We start from the raw sequence: 13,809 nt of genomic DNA, 5'->3' as shown, positions 1-13,809 counted from the left end.
CTCCTCAGACTTCCAAGGAAGTCTCTGTTTAATAATGATTTATGGATTATCAGATTCTGAGATTCCATGATTTTATGGTTTTTAATGAATTAAATATAGATTCTCATATGAAACTTGGATTCAGTTTGGCAATGAACAAAATTTAAAGTTATTACTTGATGGTAATCAACTAAGGAAAGTAATCAAAACAAGTAATTTTGGGACTTAGAATGTAGCTCAGTGGGAAAGCACTTCCCTAGCATGTTTGAGGCCCCAAGTTTGATTCCTAGCACCACATCACACAAAAATAATTTCAATGAAGTCACTTTTATTTTGAACTATTAGAGGTGGGTGAAGAAAGCCCTAGACTAGTGCTGACCATTAGTTTTCTATGATGGAAATATTCTATAGTTGCTATCCCATAACAATCACTAGCCACTTGTGGCTGGTGAACACTTGAAATTTGGCTTGTGTGACTGAAGAACTGAATTTTTCATATTTCAACTACTGTTGTTACTGCTCATACTGGGCAGCAGAGCTCAATAGTCATATGTCTAACTTAATTGCTCTTATAGGAATAAAGAATATTCCCCAACTGTATACATTTGGGGGTTTTCCCCCATGGAGGAAGAGGAAAACATTGTAAACTGATGTTATAAAAATAAGTGTTTAAAGAAAGAAAGGACTTTAGAAAACAAGACAGTAATAAAATACTATTTCCAAATAATTCAAATAGAATCAATCTTTGATTATAGGTTTGATCTATTCAACTGCTGAATCTAATCATCTTTTTACTAGCTTGACAAATAAGTTATTTTAAATCTTATTTATTTTAATGATTAAAGTAATACATGTTCAGTGTTACAAATTCAAATAGCCACCTGGTGAATAAAGGAAAATGAGGACATCTACTACACTACCTACCAAATTCCCTTCTCCGAAAGATAATTGTTGTCAAAAGTTTAGAATGTCTTCTCTGACTTTTTTCTATGTCTAAGTACATGTAGAAACTAAAACCTTTTCAGGTTAAAATAATGGTTCTTGAATCCCTTCAGGGATAAACAATGTGGGAAATCATATTTCTGCATCAAATTCAAGCTCTCTAACATAGAGTGTAAATTCACAGAAATTGTGTTAGGCAATACTTAGGCATTATAATAGCCAGAAAATGTTGAGAAATGAAAAAAGGGTTTCTTTGTGGTTGTGGGTTTTTGTTGTTGTTTGTTTTTCATTTTTTATTTTTTTTTTAGTTGAAGATGTACACAATACCTTTGTTTCATTTATTTTTATGTGATGCTGAGGATAGAACCCAGTGCCTTCCACGAGCTAGGCAAGCACTCTACCACTAAGCTACAATCCAGCCCCCTGTTTGTTCTGAGGGAGTAGGATCAGAAGAAAAATCTTGGAATGATGCTTGAAAGAGATCTTTAGGAAGTCAAAAGGTTGAACTCTACATAACCATACTTGGAATAAGACTTTGTAACAAAATCCATATTGTTCCCATGTTCTTCATCCTTTAAGATTATGTTTGTTGTTGTGTTTTTTACTTATGTTTTTCTTGTGCTTTGTAGAGAATCATCTGTGTCACTTGGCTAATGGATGACTTGGATTTTATCTTGTAATATTTTAAAATTTTTTGGTTTACAGTGTTGTTGCCAACTAACATAATCCATATGGAAAATGATGCATATATATTACATACACGTATATATACATTCCCTAAATTTTAAAAAACTAAGATTTTTTTTCCTCAAAATGTCAGTCGGCTGAGCACAGTGGTACATGCCAGTAATCCCAGCAATTCAGGAGCTGAGGCAGGAGGATCACAAGTTTGAGGCTAGCCTGGGCAACTTGGCAAACCCTATCTCAAAAAATAAAAAAGGAAGGGTGTTGCTCAGTGGCAAAGCACCCCTGGGTTCAATTCCCAGTAACAAACAACAACAAAAAAAGATTAAAATTGGCAACACCTTGTCAATTTCCTCAAGGCAACAATTCAGAAAGGACATGAGCTCTCCACATGACCCTGATCTTACCAGTCTTGTCTTACAAAAATTCGTCACCTTTGCTGATATACAGATAGCCTGTGATCCTGCTCCCTGCAAGACTCAGGGAGATCTTTGACCCGGCATCCTTATGTGTTGGTCTCTCAACCTGTCTGAAGGACCAAGGGGCAGTGGGTAATGGCAGTGGTAAAGGCCCAAGTTTTATTTGAGTCATTTACTCCCTCTTTACAATATTCAGAGCTGACTGAAATACAAGTTAGTGTGTTGAGCTCTAAGCCAACACTCTGGACCTTTAGTCATATTTTCTCTCCCCAATAAAACAGAAAAGTTTTATTTCAAAGAGGAAAAGAATACTATTTTATAACATATATGAAAATCTATTTAGTTTTAATCTGGACTGAGAATCAGGACACCTGGTTTCCATTTCTGACTTTGGGTCTTTGGATCAATAAGGATGGAACTACCTGTAGGTCCCCAACCAAATAGGGGGGAAAAAGAAAAAAAAAACCCTGCAGTTCATAGCAATTTGGGAAGATTTAGATACTACAGAAAATGGAAATGTTGTCTGTAACTCAGTGTGATGTTGAAACTTGTGTTTGTTTTTCAGGCACTTTTGGAACTAAACTGGATGTTTTATATCTAGTTATTGTCTGATAATGGAAGTTATTACTCTGCTCCTATATGGGAATACAAAACAGCAAGCACCAGATTATGCTGGTACTTTCAGCACAGACTTTACCACATTGATCAGTTCATGAAATTCTGTGTTCTGAAAGTGGCCGCGATCAGTGAATTTGTACAATTTGGCTTCCAACTTATCTGCCACTTCTTGTTGTTCCTTCCAGGGAAGGAAAGGATCATCAGTGGAGCCAAACTGCACAATGTGAGGGCAGTTGGCCTTGATCTTCTCCCACTGCCAGGGACGGTTGAAGTATCCTATGGGGGGAAAAATAACCTGTCAATGCCCATGAATAATCTCCATTTCAGACATTCTGGAATATCCAGTGGAGACCCTTACAGAGACACAAAGGATCAGGAACCATGGATGAATGAGAAGCACTTTTTCTTTTTTTTCCTAGACCTGCAAGGCTTTCAGATCATAGCTATTTGTAAAGAGGGAGTAAATGACTCAAATAAAACCAGCCCTCTCAGAGTTTTGGTTGTAAAGAGGTCTATTACCTTTCAAACTGCCTTACATCAAAAGATAGGTGATAAATCTTTCTCATATGCTATTAGATTTCCTTCCTCCATCCCTCCGTTTCATTTACTCAATTTAAATGTTTTTTCTTGTTTTTTAAATTTAGCCTATCTGAAAGAGTACTATTTTATAGTCTGAACAAGTAACCCTGTCTAGAAGGACTTTTGGGATTTCTGCCTTCAGACTTACCACTTGCACGCTCATTTTCATCCCCCAAATCTGATGTGTATGCAGACACTAATATAATAGCATATACTCGATGTGTTTCTGCATATCTGGAAAGAGAAAAATTATGTCAGCTAATATATAAAATCTGATTAACAAAAAATCAATAAGCCATACATGTACGATTGCACAAATAGTATGTCTCTACACCATGTACAACCAGAGAATTGAAATGTTGCACTCCATTTGTGTATTATGAATTGAAATGCATTCTGCTATCATGCACAATTAATTAATTTTAGAACAACAACAACAACCAAAGTCAACAAGCCACCTAACTCATTTGATTACAGGAAGCATGCTATTGCAGTTGTTATGAAAAATAGCAAGGAAATTGTAGGACAAGCCCAACCCTGGCTGCTTGATGACCTCCTCCTCATTTCTCAAGAAAGTTCAAAGCTCTGATGTGTGCATTCATCCACCTTTAATATGCATTGGTATTGTTTTTTTTCCCCAGATCTGCATATTCCCCGCTAATCCCCAGATGATCTGATTCAGGGAGTTGGGGATAAATGCCCAGGAATCTGTACTTTAAGGGATGATATCTCCCCCAACCCAGATGACTCTAATGCAAGTGATATATGAACCATATCTTAAGAAACACAGCCTATATGAGAAATGTACCTCTATTATCACACTTTCCACATTGCATTATATTATTCATTTGTTATGTATTACATCTTTGTTCCCCATTAAACTGCCAGCTCCTTAAAAGGAAGCTTGAACATTGTTGATCTGTCTCTGGTACCTAGTATAGTGCCCAGCAAGTAGATACCCAGTTAACTATCTTTAGATAGTACCATTACTCAGCAAAGACTTGGTTAAGGAAAGAGGTGGAATAGGAATTGTTTGAAGATGTTTCTGTGGCACAAAACTTTTAAGGTTGGTATTTTGTTCCTTGGTATAAACTTTTCCTCCCAACTGTTTATTTTTAAAAATATAAAACCCATAGAAAAGCTGAAAGAACAAGAAAAAGCTAAATTCATTGCATTTTTTACATTTCACCCTTACTTTACAATGTATTTCTCAAGAACAAGATCTTATATAGCTGCAGTACCACTATTATACCCAATTAACATTGATACAGTAATTATCTATATTCATTTTCTCCTAACTGTACCAAAAATATCCTTTAAAACTATTTTACATTCCTAGATAATCAAGGATCTTGCATTGCATTTTATTTTCATGACTCCTAAGTCACTTTTAAATCTTTCGTTTTAAATGACATTGTTCAGTAAGATTTTAGACCAGCTGTACACTATTCCCTAATCTGATTTTGTTTTCCCATAACTAGACTGAGATTCAATATTCTTGGTCATGTGTCCTTCCAACTTCATCCTTCCAGGGACACATGATGTCAGTCTGTCTCATTATTGGTGAGGTTAAGTCTAATCACTTGTTTAAGGTGACATCCACCAGCCGTCTCCATTATTATAAAAGCACAATTTCCCCTTTGTGATGAATAAGTAATATAGGGTGGTTCTCTATAAATTGTGTCAGTTTCCTTTCTCCTATAACCTTATGCTGACAGTTTGGGCATCCATTTTTCCCCTCGCCTCCCTTAATTTCAGAATATAATTCTTATGAGGTTGTTGACAATCCTTCAATAAATTCAGAGGTCATTAGAAGAAGGCACATCTTTATAGCCTGTGGCTTAAGAAAAATTCAGTTGACCTTGAATTTGGACAGATTTCAGCAACAAAGGAATCTCTTCACTTTCTAGGCACCCCCTGGCAGCTTGTTAACATCTTATACTATATTTGTACCACTATTTCATTTCACTGAAAAGCATTATTATTCCTGCAGTTTTGATCATTATGGCTAATCAGTTATGAAATTTGGCAAGATTTCCTAATGTGGTTCATGTGATATCCTGAGTGATTGCTTGGGGCAAGTGGCTATACAAATAAAAACTATTGTCCTCTGTCATCCAGTTTAAGAAACTGCCTGATAGGCTACTCAGTCAGCTAAGTCTCTGCCCCTAAGGTGAAGGGAGAAATGTGATGTTCTAGTGGACAGCACCAGTGATATACCCACAAATTCTAAGGACTGGGAGGTTGCAGGTAGGTAGGGGGTAACAGCCCCAACCCTCTAAGAAATACTTATTAAGCATCTACCATATACAAGGTTCTCCTCTAAGCAGTGAGGTATCAATGTCAGAGTTACAAGGGCTTACATTCTGTTGGCAAGAAATAAACAGATGTCAGATGATGAAAAGGCTACAGATAATAGGCTATAGGAGGACAGGAGCCAGAAGGTGAGGATGCTGTTTCATACACAGTGATTGAAAAGACATTACCATAAGCAGACGTTCAAGCAGACTGAAAGAGGAAGAGAAAGCCATACAGATAACTAGGAGCAGTGTCCCAAGAAGAAAAACAAGAGCAAGTGTTTGCTGATGACATAAAAGATTAAAAAATAGAAAAACAACAACAAAACTCCACCAGAAGACTTCTAGAGCTTATAAATGAATTTAGCAAAGTAGCAGGACACAAGATCAACACCCATAAATCAATAGCTTTCCTATACTCCAAAAGTGATTTGATTGAGGAAGAAATCAATCAGGAAAACCATAATCTAAAAAACAAACAAACAAAAAAAACCTTGGCATTAATATTATGAAGGAGGTAAAAAAGCTCTACAATGAAAATTATAGAACACTGAAGAAAGGAACTGTAGAAAACCTTAGAAGATGAAAAGACAACCCATGTTCTTGGATAGGCAGAATTAATATTGTCAAAATGGCCATACCACCAAAAGCAAAATACAGATTCAAAGCAATCCCAATCAAAATACCAATAATATTCTTCACAGAATTAGAAAAAACAATTCTAAAATTCATTTGGAAGAATAAGAGAGCCAAAATATCCAAAGCAATACTAAGCAAGAAAAGCGAAGCAAGAGGCAGGCACCTCAATACCGGATCTGAAATTATACGACAGAGCTGTAGTAACAAAAATAGTGAGGTATTAGCACCAAAATAGACATAAAGACCAATGGAATAGAATAGAAGACATAGAGAAAAGCCCATAAACCCATAGTTGTCTGATATTTGACAAGGATGCCAAAAATATATCTTGGAGAAAAGACAGCCTTTTTAACAAATGGTGCTGCAAAAACTGGATAGGTGTATGTAGAAAAATGAAATTAGATCCCTATCTTTTACCCTGCACAAAACTCTAATCAAAATGGATCAAAGACTTAAGAATTAGACCAGAAACCTTATAACTTCTAGAAGAAAACATAGGGTCAGCACTCCATTATATAGGTGCTGGCACAGACTTCCTTAACAAGACCCCCAAAGCATAAGAAAGAAAACTGACAATCAGTAAGTGAGATGCCATCAAACTAAAAAGCTTCTACACAGCTAAGGAAACAAGAGCTCGAAGAGAGAGCCAACAGAATGGGAGAAAAATCTTGGCCAGCGACTCCTCCAATAGGGGATTACTATCCAGAATATACAAAGAATTCAAAAAACTTAATACCCAAAATACATACATACATACATACATACATACATATATACCCAATCAATAAATGGGCAAAAGAATTAAACAGGAACTTCTCAATAGAAGAAACACAATAGGCCAATAAATACATGAAAAACTGTTCAACATCTCTAGCAATCAGGGAAATGCCAATCAAAACTACGCTAAGATTTCATCTTACTCCAGTCAGAATAGCAATGATAAAGAATACGAACAACAAGCCCGGCACAATGGCACACACCTATAATCACAGCAGCTCAGGAGGCTGAGACAGGAGGATCTCATATTCATAGCCAGCCTCAACTTAGCAAGGCCCTAAGCAACTCAGTGAGACCATGTCTCAAAATAAAAATACAAAATAGGGCTGGGGATGTGGCTCAGTGGTCAAGTGCCCCTGAGTTAAACCCTGGTACCAAAAACAAAAAGCAAAAAACAAAAAAACAAAGAACAATAAATGCTGGTGTAATTGTGGGGAGAAAGGATACTTATACATCATGGGTGGGACTGCAGACTAGTACAACCACTCTGGAAAGCAGTTTGGAGATTCATCAAAAAACTAGGGATGGAATCACCATATGACCTCACTATCTGACTCCTGGGTATTTTCCAGATGTAAAATCAGCATACTTCAGAAACATAGCCACATCAGTGTTTTATACCAGCAGAATTTACAATAGCTAAATTATGGAAGCAACCCAGATGCCCATCAATAGATGAATGGATCAAGAAATTGTGGTATTTCTATACAATGGAGTTCTACTTAGCCATAAAAAGAATGAAATTATGGCATTTGCCAGTAAATGGATAGAAATAGAGAATATCATGCAAAGTGAAATTAGTCATATTCAGAAACTCAATGGTTGAATGTTTTCTCTTATATTCAAAAGCTAGAGTAAAATAAAGGAAAGGGGAGGGAAGGATAAGATTTATATAAAGAACCAATCCAACACAAAATAATAGAGGAGGAAAAGGAAGTCTAGTAGAGGAAGAAGAAGGGGAGGGGAAGGGCAGGAGGGAAAAGGGGAGATCATGAACTAATAAATTTCTGTGCATGTATGAATTTGGATGAAACCAACTGCTTATGTATAACCATAAATCTCTAATTGAAAAAAAAAAGCAAAAGAAAACCAAGAGCAAGATAAAGAAGGTATGTACTTGGCATGTTCCAGGAGCTGCAATGAGGTCAGTATACCTGGTTGAGAGGAGAAAGGGTGGCAAAGACATCAGAGGTAAGTGACAGGAAGCTGCTGGGGTTTGGAGCCAGTCAGATTTTAAGTCTCACTGCATCCCCATAAGTATTTTTTTTCAAGCCATTAACAAAACTAAGAAGGAATAAAGATAGGTTATGTTACTACTTTTGAGGTCAGCACTATTTCCTCTGTAATGGAAACCTAAGGTATATACAGGTATTTCCCAAGGAAGTATGGCTGGAACTCATGACGGGGCTGGCAGTTCAACAAAGATCTCACCTCATGGCTGCAATGGCCCCAGAACTGTGGCCTATGATGATGGTCCTCTCATCACAGTGTAGCTCTGTCTCCATGAAAGGCAGCCAGATACTCTCTCGAGCTGTAACTAAGATTCAAGGTAAAGAAAGAGTCTGTGATTGGATAGGGACAGTCTCAATCTAATGTCACCCCATCTTTCTAACATACAACCATTTAGCAGTTCACAGCTTTTAAACTACATGATCTCAATAGAAAATGGGCTATTTTAACTGAGCCCATGATGTGTGTGATGTGAACTAAAATGCTCAAATCCATTGTTTTGTTAAATAGTTTTGCTTTTGTTTTTACCATGTTATGTTTAAAGAACACTGAAGAAATAATAAAATATAACTGAAACTTTAAACTTTCAAGCTTAATAAAAATATTCTTAAAGATTCACATACATACATATTCTTTTTTTCCTGAAACAAGTCATAGATATACTCAGAACAAAAGGGACAATATTACTTATTTTTTAATATTAGGGTCTCAAATAGAGGCTGTAAAATTTTATCATGTTTCTGTCTCATATGGAATACCCACAAATTTTGCCTGAATGTAGACTTATAGAAGAGAAAATTAAGTTACAAAATTCAAAATTAAAATTTTACCATGCCCAGGTTATTTTCTTGATCCTTACTAGAAATTTCCATGGTTTTTGGTTTACACCCTTCTCCCCAAGCTACTTGCTTTATTCAAAACACACACACACACCCCTTTGGTTTCTCTACTATGATATACCTGTTCTCTTCCCCGCAAAATGGTAAGATCTAAAACCAACAAGATAATGCTATTTAAAAAGAAGTTTAAAACTTACTTGGGTCAGGCATGTTTTTAGCCAGACACTGGAAACCAGGTATCTATGATATGAGGGGGGTAAAAAAAAAAGCTATAATTAAAATCTTAATTGCAACTAATATTTTCAAATAACAAAAAAAAGACACGTGATATGATCTTCATCAATTCAATAAGTGTTTGCTTATATTATGGAATAAAGTGGTTAAATAATGCTACAGAATTACATATGAATACACATCCTTCTTCATAAACTCCATCTAACCAGCTCTGTAGATCTCTACAGAAATAGACCTATATCTGCATTTGCACATCTGTATTTATCTCTAAGGTCTATATCTATAGAGAAGGCTTAAATGAATGTGTTCTACACAGATTGAGCTGGAGCCAAACAAATTGTGCCCCAGGTTGAAGGTAAAACATGGTACGGAAATATGATACAGAAAGTTGGATATCACATCCTCTTGAACAGCTCCAGCCCTGACCCTCCAGCCCTGGTTTGTAGCTCTGCCTGTGGCTTTCTGCCACAACCCAGAAATTCTATTCCAGAGACCTTCTATTCTTCTGAATTTATTTACTCTATTGAATTTCTCTGAAATTCTATTCTAGAGGTCAACTCAGGAAACAATCTTACTGCTGGATTATGGAAGAGGATTTAAAAACAGTCAAAATGTGCAAGACATTTTGCACAGTAGAATACCGTTTTCACAAAGAAGCCAAACAATATGGTTTTTAAAGAATACATGAGTTTTAAAAATAATTTTCAAGGGCTGGGGATGTGGCTCAAGCGGTAGCGCGCTCGCACCACATACAAACTAAGATGCTGTGTCCGCTGAAACCTAAAAAATAAATACTAAAAAGTTCTCTCTCTCTCTCTCTTAAAAAAAATTGAAAAGTCTATTTAAAAAAAATAATAATAATTTTCAAAAAGAAAAGCAAATGAGGGCTGGGGTTGTGGCACAGTGGTAGAGCGCTCGTCTAGCACGTGCGGGGCCCCAGGTTCGATCCTCAGCACCACATAAAAATGGATAAATAAAGATACTCTGTCCAACTAAAAATTAAATATTAAAATATAAAATGAATATTAAATATTAAATAAATATTAAAATATTAAATAAAATATTTTTTTAAGAAAAATGAACTTCAGGATGGCAGAGGGATGGAACGACAGGCATATAAATCATTTAGAAGATAGTTTGGTGATACATTATATTAAGCTTCATAATTTACACACATATGTCCTTATTATATATTGATTTTTTTTTAACTGGAAGCAGGACGCAATAAAGAGATGTAAAATTACTTGGGAAGTCTCAAATTTGAACTACCAACAGATGGGGAGGGATGGGGGGTTGGTTTCTTTAATTTTAAATGCTTCCTTTTACTCTAAAAACTGAGCTCTAAGAAAAGTCTTTGCCAACCAAAATCTTGACCACTAGTTCTAGAGTTTGAGAGAGGGCAGCAAAGGGGAGGAATAAAACACTCAGGGCTTTCCTGGAGGTGGGGTGGATATATATTTAAACTTCAGTCCTGTGTCTCCTCACTCCCTCCTCTCTGCTCCAGGCTGACTTTCCAGAGCAGAGAGGCATATATATGTATCTTACCTGCTCCAGCCCCCTTTTCACCCAGCCATACCAGCCGTGGGTGGCCACATCCCCATCTCCATTCCCAGGAACAATCACTGCCTTGTTAGGAGAAGCCATGAGTGCAGAGAGGCCAGAGACTACCAGTAGCAAGCTGGTTGTGCTGTCCTCAGAGCCAAGACTGCATCCGGCCAGGACCCTGCACTAAGGCATTCTGGGAATTGTAGTTCCCGAGAGCCAATGGGGCAGCTCTATAACTCTGGCTTTCCTGGCTGGCAGCCTGTGCCAATTCCCATCAAATTTTCTTTTATTTGTAAAACCTTGCCAGTTTCCATCAAATGCAAATAATTTTCTACTTGCCTTTTACTAGTGCTCTTGTCCACCCCTCCCTTATTTAGAACAGGCTGTGACATGCCTAGAATTTGTTACTTTGCTATTAGACTTATGATAGATATATCTATAAGAAAGGGTGTTTTTAGTTTCAAATATGGAGAATGCAAACTATCTATAACTTGGGAACTCCTGAAATCTACATTATATTTTCTTTCGGTTTCAAATAAGTACTTAGTAGAATGTCAATATTAGCCCTATTTGTGATTTTCATTGTTGTAAATGCTGGCCTTTTAAAAGGTGTCATCAATTGGGCATGGTAGGACTCACCTGTAATCTCAGTTACTGGGAAGGCTGAGGAAGAAGGATCGTTAAGTTCATGGCCAATATGGAAAATTTAGTGAGACCTTGTCTCAAAATAAAATAAAAAGGGTTGGGGATGTAGCTCAATGATATAAAACCCCTGGGCTCAATTCCTAGTTCCAAAAAAGAAAAAAGTTATTATTTTCATAGGGTATATGGATAATATATGTAAACCAATTGTGATTTTGGAGAAACAGGTACTAATGAAACATCCTGCCTGTTATAATAGAATCCTGAAATCTTAGGAAGTGGTTGTAACTTATAGGCATATCCAAACCTTATTGCATAGAGGTCAACAGAAGTTTGCCTGTGCTATTATTAATGAGAATGAATAGGAAATTGACTCTTTTTCTTTGTCCCTTTATGGACTTACTCAATGTGAATGTCAGGCATGTTTTTGCACCTATTGTTAAGAAAAACTCTGTTCATGTATTTTGAATAGGTACAGTGGAAGACAAATGGTAACACTGCTTTACCACCAAGTTCTTCAGTAAGAGCAAAACATATCCTTTCCTCTTGAACTTCAACACTGAATTTTTCTTCTAAAAGTCTCAGAAGAGAATAGAGTAAAAGCAAACCCAGTTTCTCCTTCACATTCAACAGCACAGATCATTTCTGTGATACCAAAATGTGTGGAGATTTCTGAGGCCTAAATTTCCCCAATATGATAATAAAAGATTATCTTTCACTTTATTGGCTCTAAAGCTTGTTCTGAAGCAGGTGCGCGAACCAATAACAAATGGCCAAACACTTTAATCTTATTGTTCTAGTCATTTAAGAAATAACAAGGGCTGTGAAACTTATCCAGGAAAAATGAATAAAAATACATATCATAACATCACAGATCAATGTTATTGAACTAACTGTAAACTTATACTGCTACACACAATACCACAGATGAATCTCAAAATAATCATGCTGAGTGAAATGCCAGACCCGCCCCCCCCCAAAAAAAGCACGTATCATTTAAGTCCTTTAATTAAAATTGTGAAAATAATTGACATGAGTGAACTTTGGGGGATGATATCTATATTCATTATCTCAATTGTGTAGATAGGTGTCAAACTTACCCAACTGCACATTTTTAAAAATATTTTTTTAGTTGTTGATAGATCTTTATTTTTATTTATTTATATGCGGTGCTAAGAATCAAACCTAGTGCCTCACACATGCCCGGCAAATGCATTACCGCTGAGCCACAGCCCCAGCCCCCAAACTACACATTTTAAATATGTAACGTCCCAGGCTGGGCAGGGTGGCGAACACCAGTAATCTCAGTGACTTGGGAGGCTAGGGCAAGAGGATTTCATGTGCAAGGCCAGCAACATAGTCACTGTCTCAAAACAGAAAATAGGAAGGGCTGGGGATGTAGTTCAGTGATAAGTGTCCTTGGGTTCAATATCAGTACTCCCCCAACACCCCTCCCCACAGTAGCTTATTGTATATCAATTATGCATCAATATAGGTGTTTAAAGTTTTAAAAAACAAAATAAGCAGTGGCATTCCTATGCCCAAGTGTTTGCTTAGTGTTTTTTTTTTTTTTTGTTGTTGTTGTTCAGTAAACAATGGCACAGGAACTATAGGCTGTAAAAAGGTCTTCCTTAAGATTCAGTTAGCTTTTCCTTTTAGGAGAGAAAAAAAGCAATGGTATTAACTCTCACCTTTCTCAGATTGTTTATGCCAATAATGATTGAAGGGATTATGTAATTACATATAATTCACTTTGTTTTCTTTTCTACTTTTATCTCTTGTACAAGTGTTTTCTTGAGTTTCTTATTAATGCAGGAGAAATAACTTTGGTTTTAAAACTAAAAGTTAACATTTTTATGATTTTTTTTTTGGCAGTCTTGGGAATTGAACCCAGGATATTTTCCCACTGAGCTATATCCCCAGTTCTTTTTATTTATTTAAACTTTGAGACAGGATCTAAGTTTTGGATGCAGGACTTGAACTTGTAATTCTTCTGCCTCAGTCTCCAGGGCCAATAGGATTACACGTGTGCACCACCTCACTTGGCTTGAAACAGTTTCTTTAACAATTTGGAAGTTTCACCAATATGATTCACCAGTCTGAACCAGGCAATTATATTACTGAAAACACCTCCTAGGCTGCTTAGGCCCAGGCAGGCATTTTTCTTGCCTCCTAGAGTGAATACCCAGTGGCAATAATACTACAATAGTACAACACTATGTTGCTGATCTGTTTCTATAGCTTTCTTGTCTTCTCTCTACTGGTTTTCTGTTTTTCTTTTTGATTCATGCATGAATGGTAAGTTTTCCCCTGTTGTTAGCAATAATGATTAGGAATTTGGTTTTTATATTCTGTCCAGTTGCTAATCTCTTTAAGTGAATTGAT

At 36.5% G+C, this 13,809-nt stretch overlaps 1 protein-coding gene across 1 annotated transcript; it reads right to left on the bottom strand.

The window, feature by feature from the left end:
• Window positions 1–2,350: 2,350 nt before the first annotated feature.
• On the bottom strand, window positions 2,351–10,942 carry Rbbp9 (RB binding protein 9, serine hydrolase). The gene is made up of 5 exons (XM_027922014.2): window positions 10,783–10,942; window positions 9,201–9,243; window positions 8,366–8,471; window positions 3,370–3,455; window positions 2,351–2,918 (listed from the first exon to the last, which is right to left on the bottom strand). Exons 1-5 carry the CDS (start codon window positions 10,879–10,881, stop codon window positions 2,692–2,694), a joined length of 561 nt encoding a protein of 186 aa, XP_027777815.1. The 5' UTR covers window positions 10,882–10,942; the 3' UTR covers window positions 2,351–2,691.
• Between the last annotated feature and the right edge of the window lie 2,867 nt (window positions 10,943–13,809).

This window comes from Marmota flaviventris, chromosome 2 (genome assembly GCF_047511675.1).
Source record: "Marmota flaviventris isolate mMarFla1 chromosome 2, mMarFla1.hap1, whole genome shotgun sequence".
Classification (NCBI taxonomy): domain Eukaryota; kingdom Metazoa; phylum Chordata; class Mammalia; order Rodentia; family Sciuridae; genus Marmota; species Marmota flaviventris.
Note: the sequence above shows the minus strand (reverse complement) of the source record. Positions and strands in the feature narration are given on the sequence as shown.

Coding starts and splice junctions, on each gene's coding strand:
- Rbbp9 (XM_027922014.2), bottom strand. CDS start 10,881: ATGGCTTCTCCTAACAAGGCAGTGATTGTTCCTGGGAATGGAGATGGG. Junction 9,244..10,782: donor TGAAAAGGGGGCTGGAGCAG/GTAAGATACATA, acceptor CTCATATCATAG/ATACCTGGTTTCCAGTGTCT. Junction 2,919..3,369: donor TGAAAATGAGCGTGCAAGTG/GTAAGTCTGAAG, acceptor TTCCCCCCATAG/GATACTTCAACCGTCCCTGG.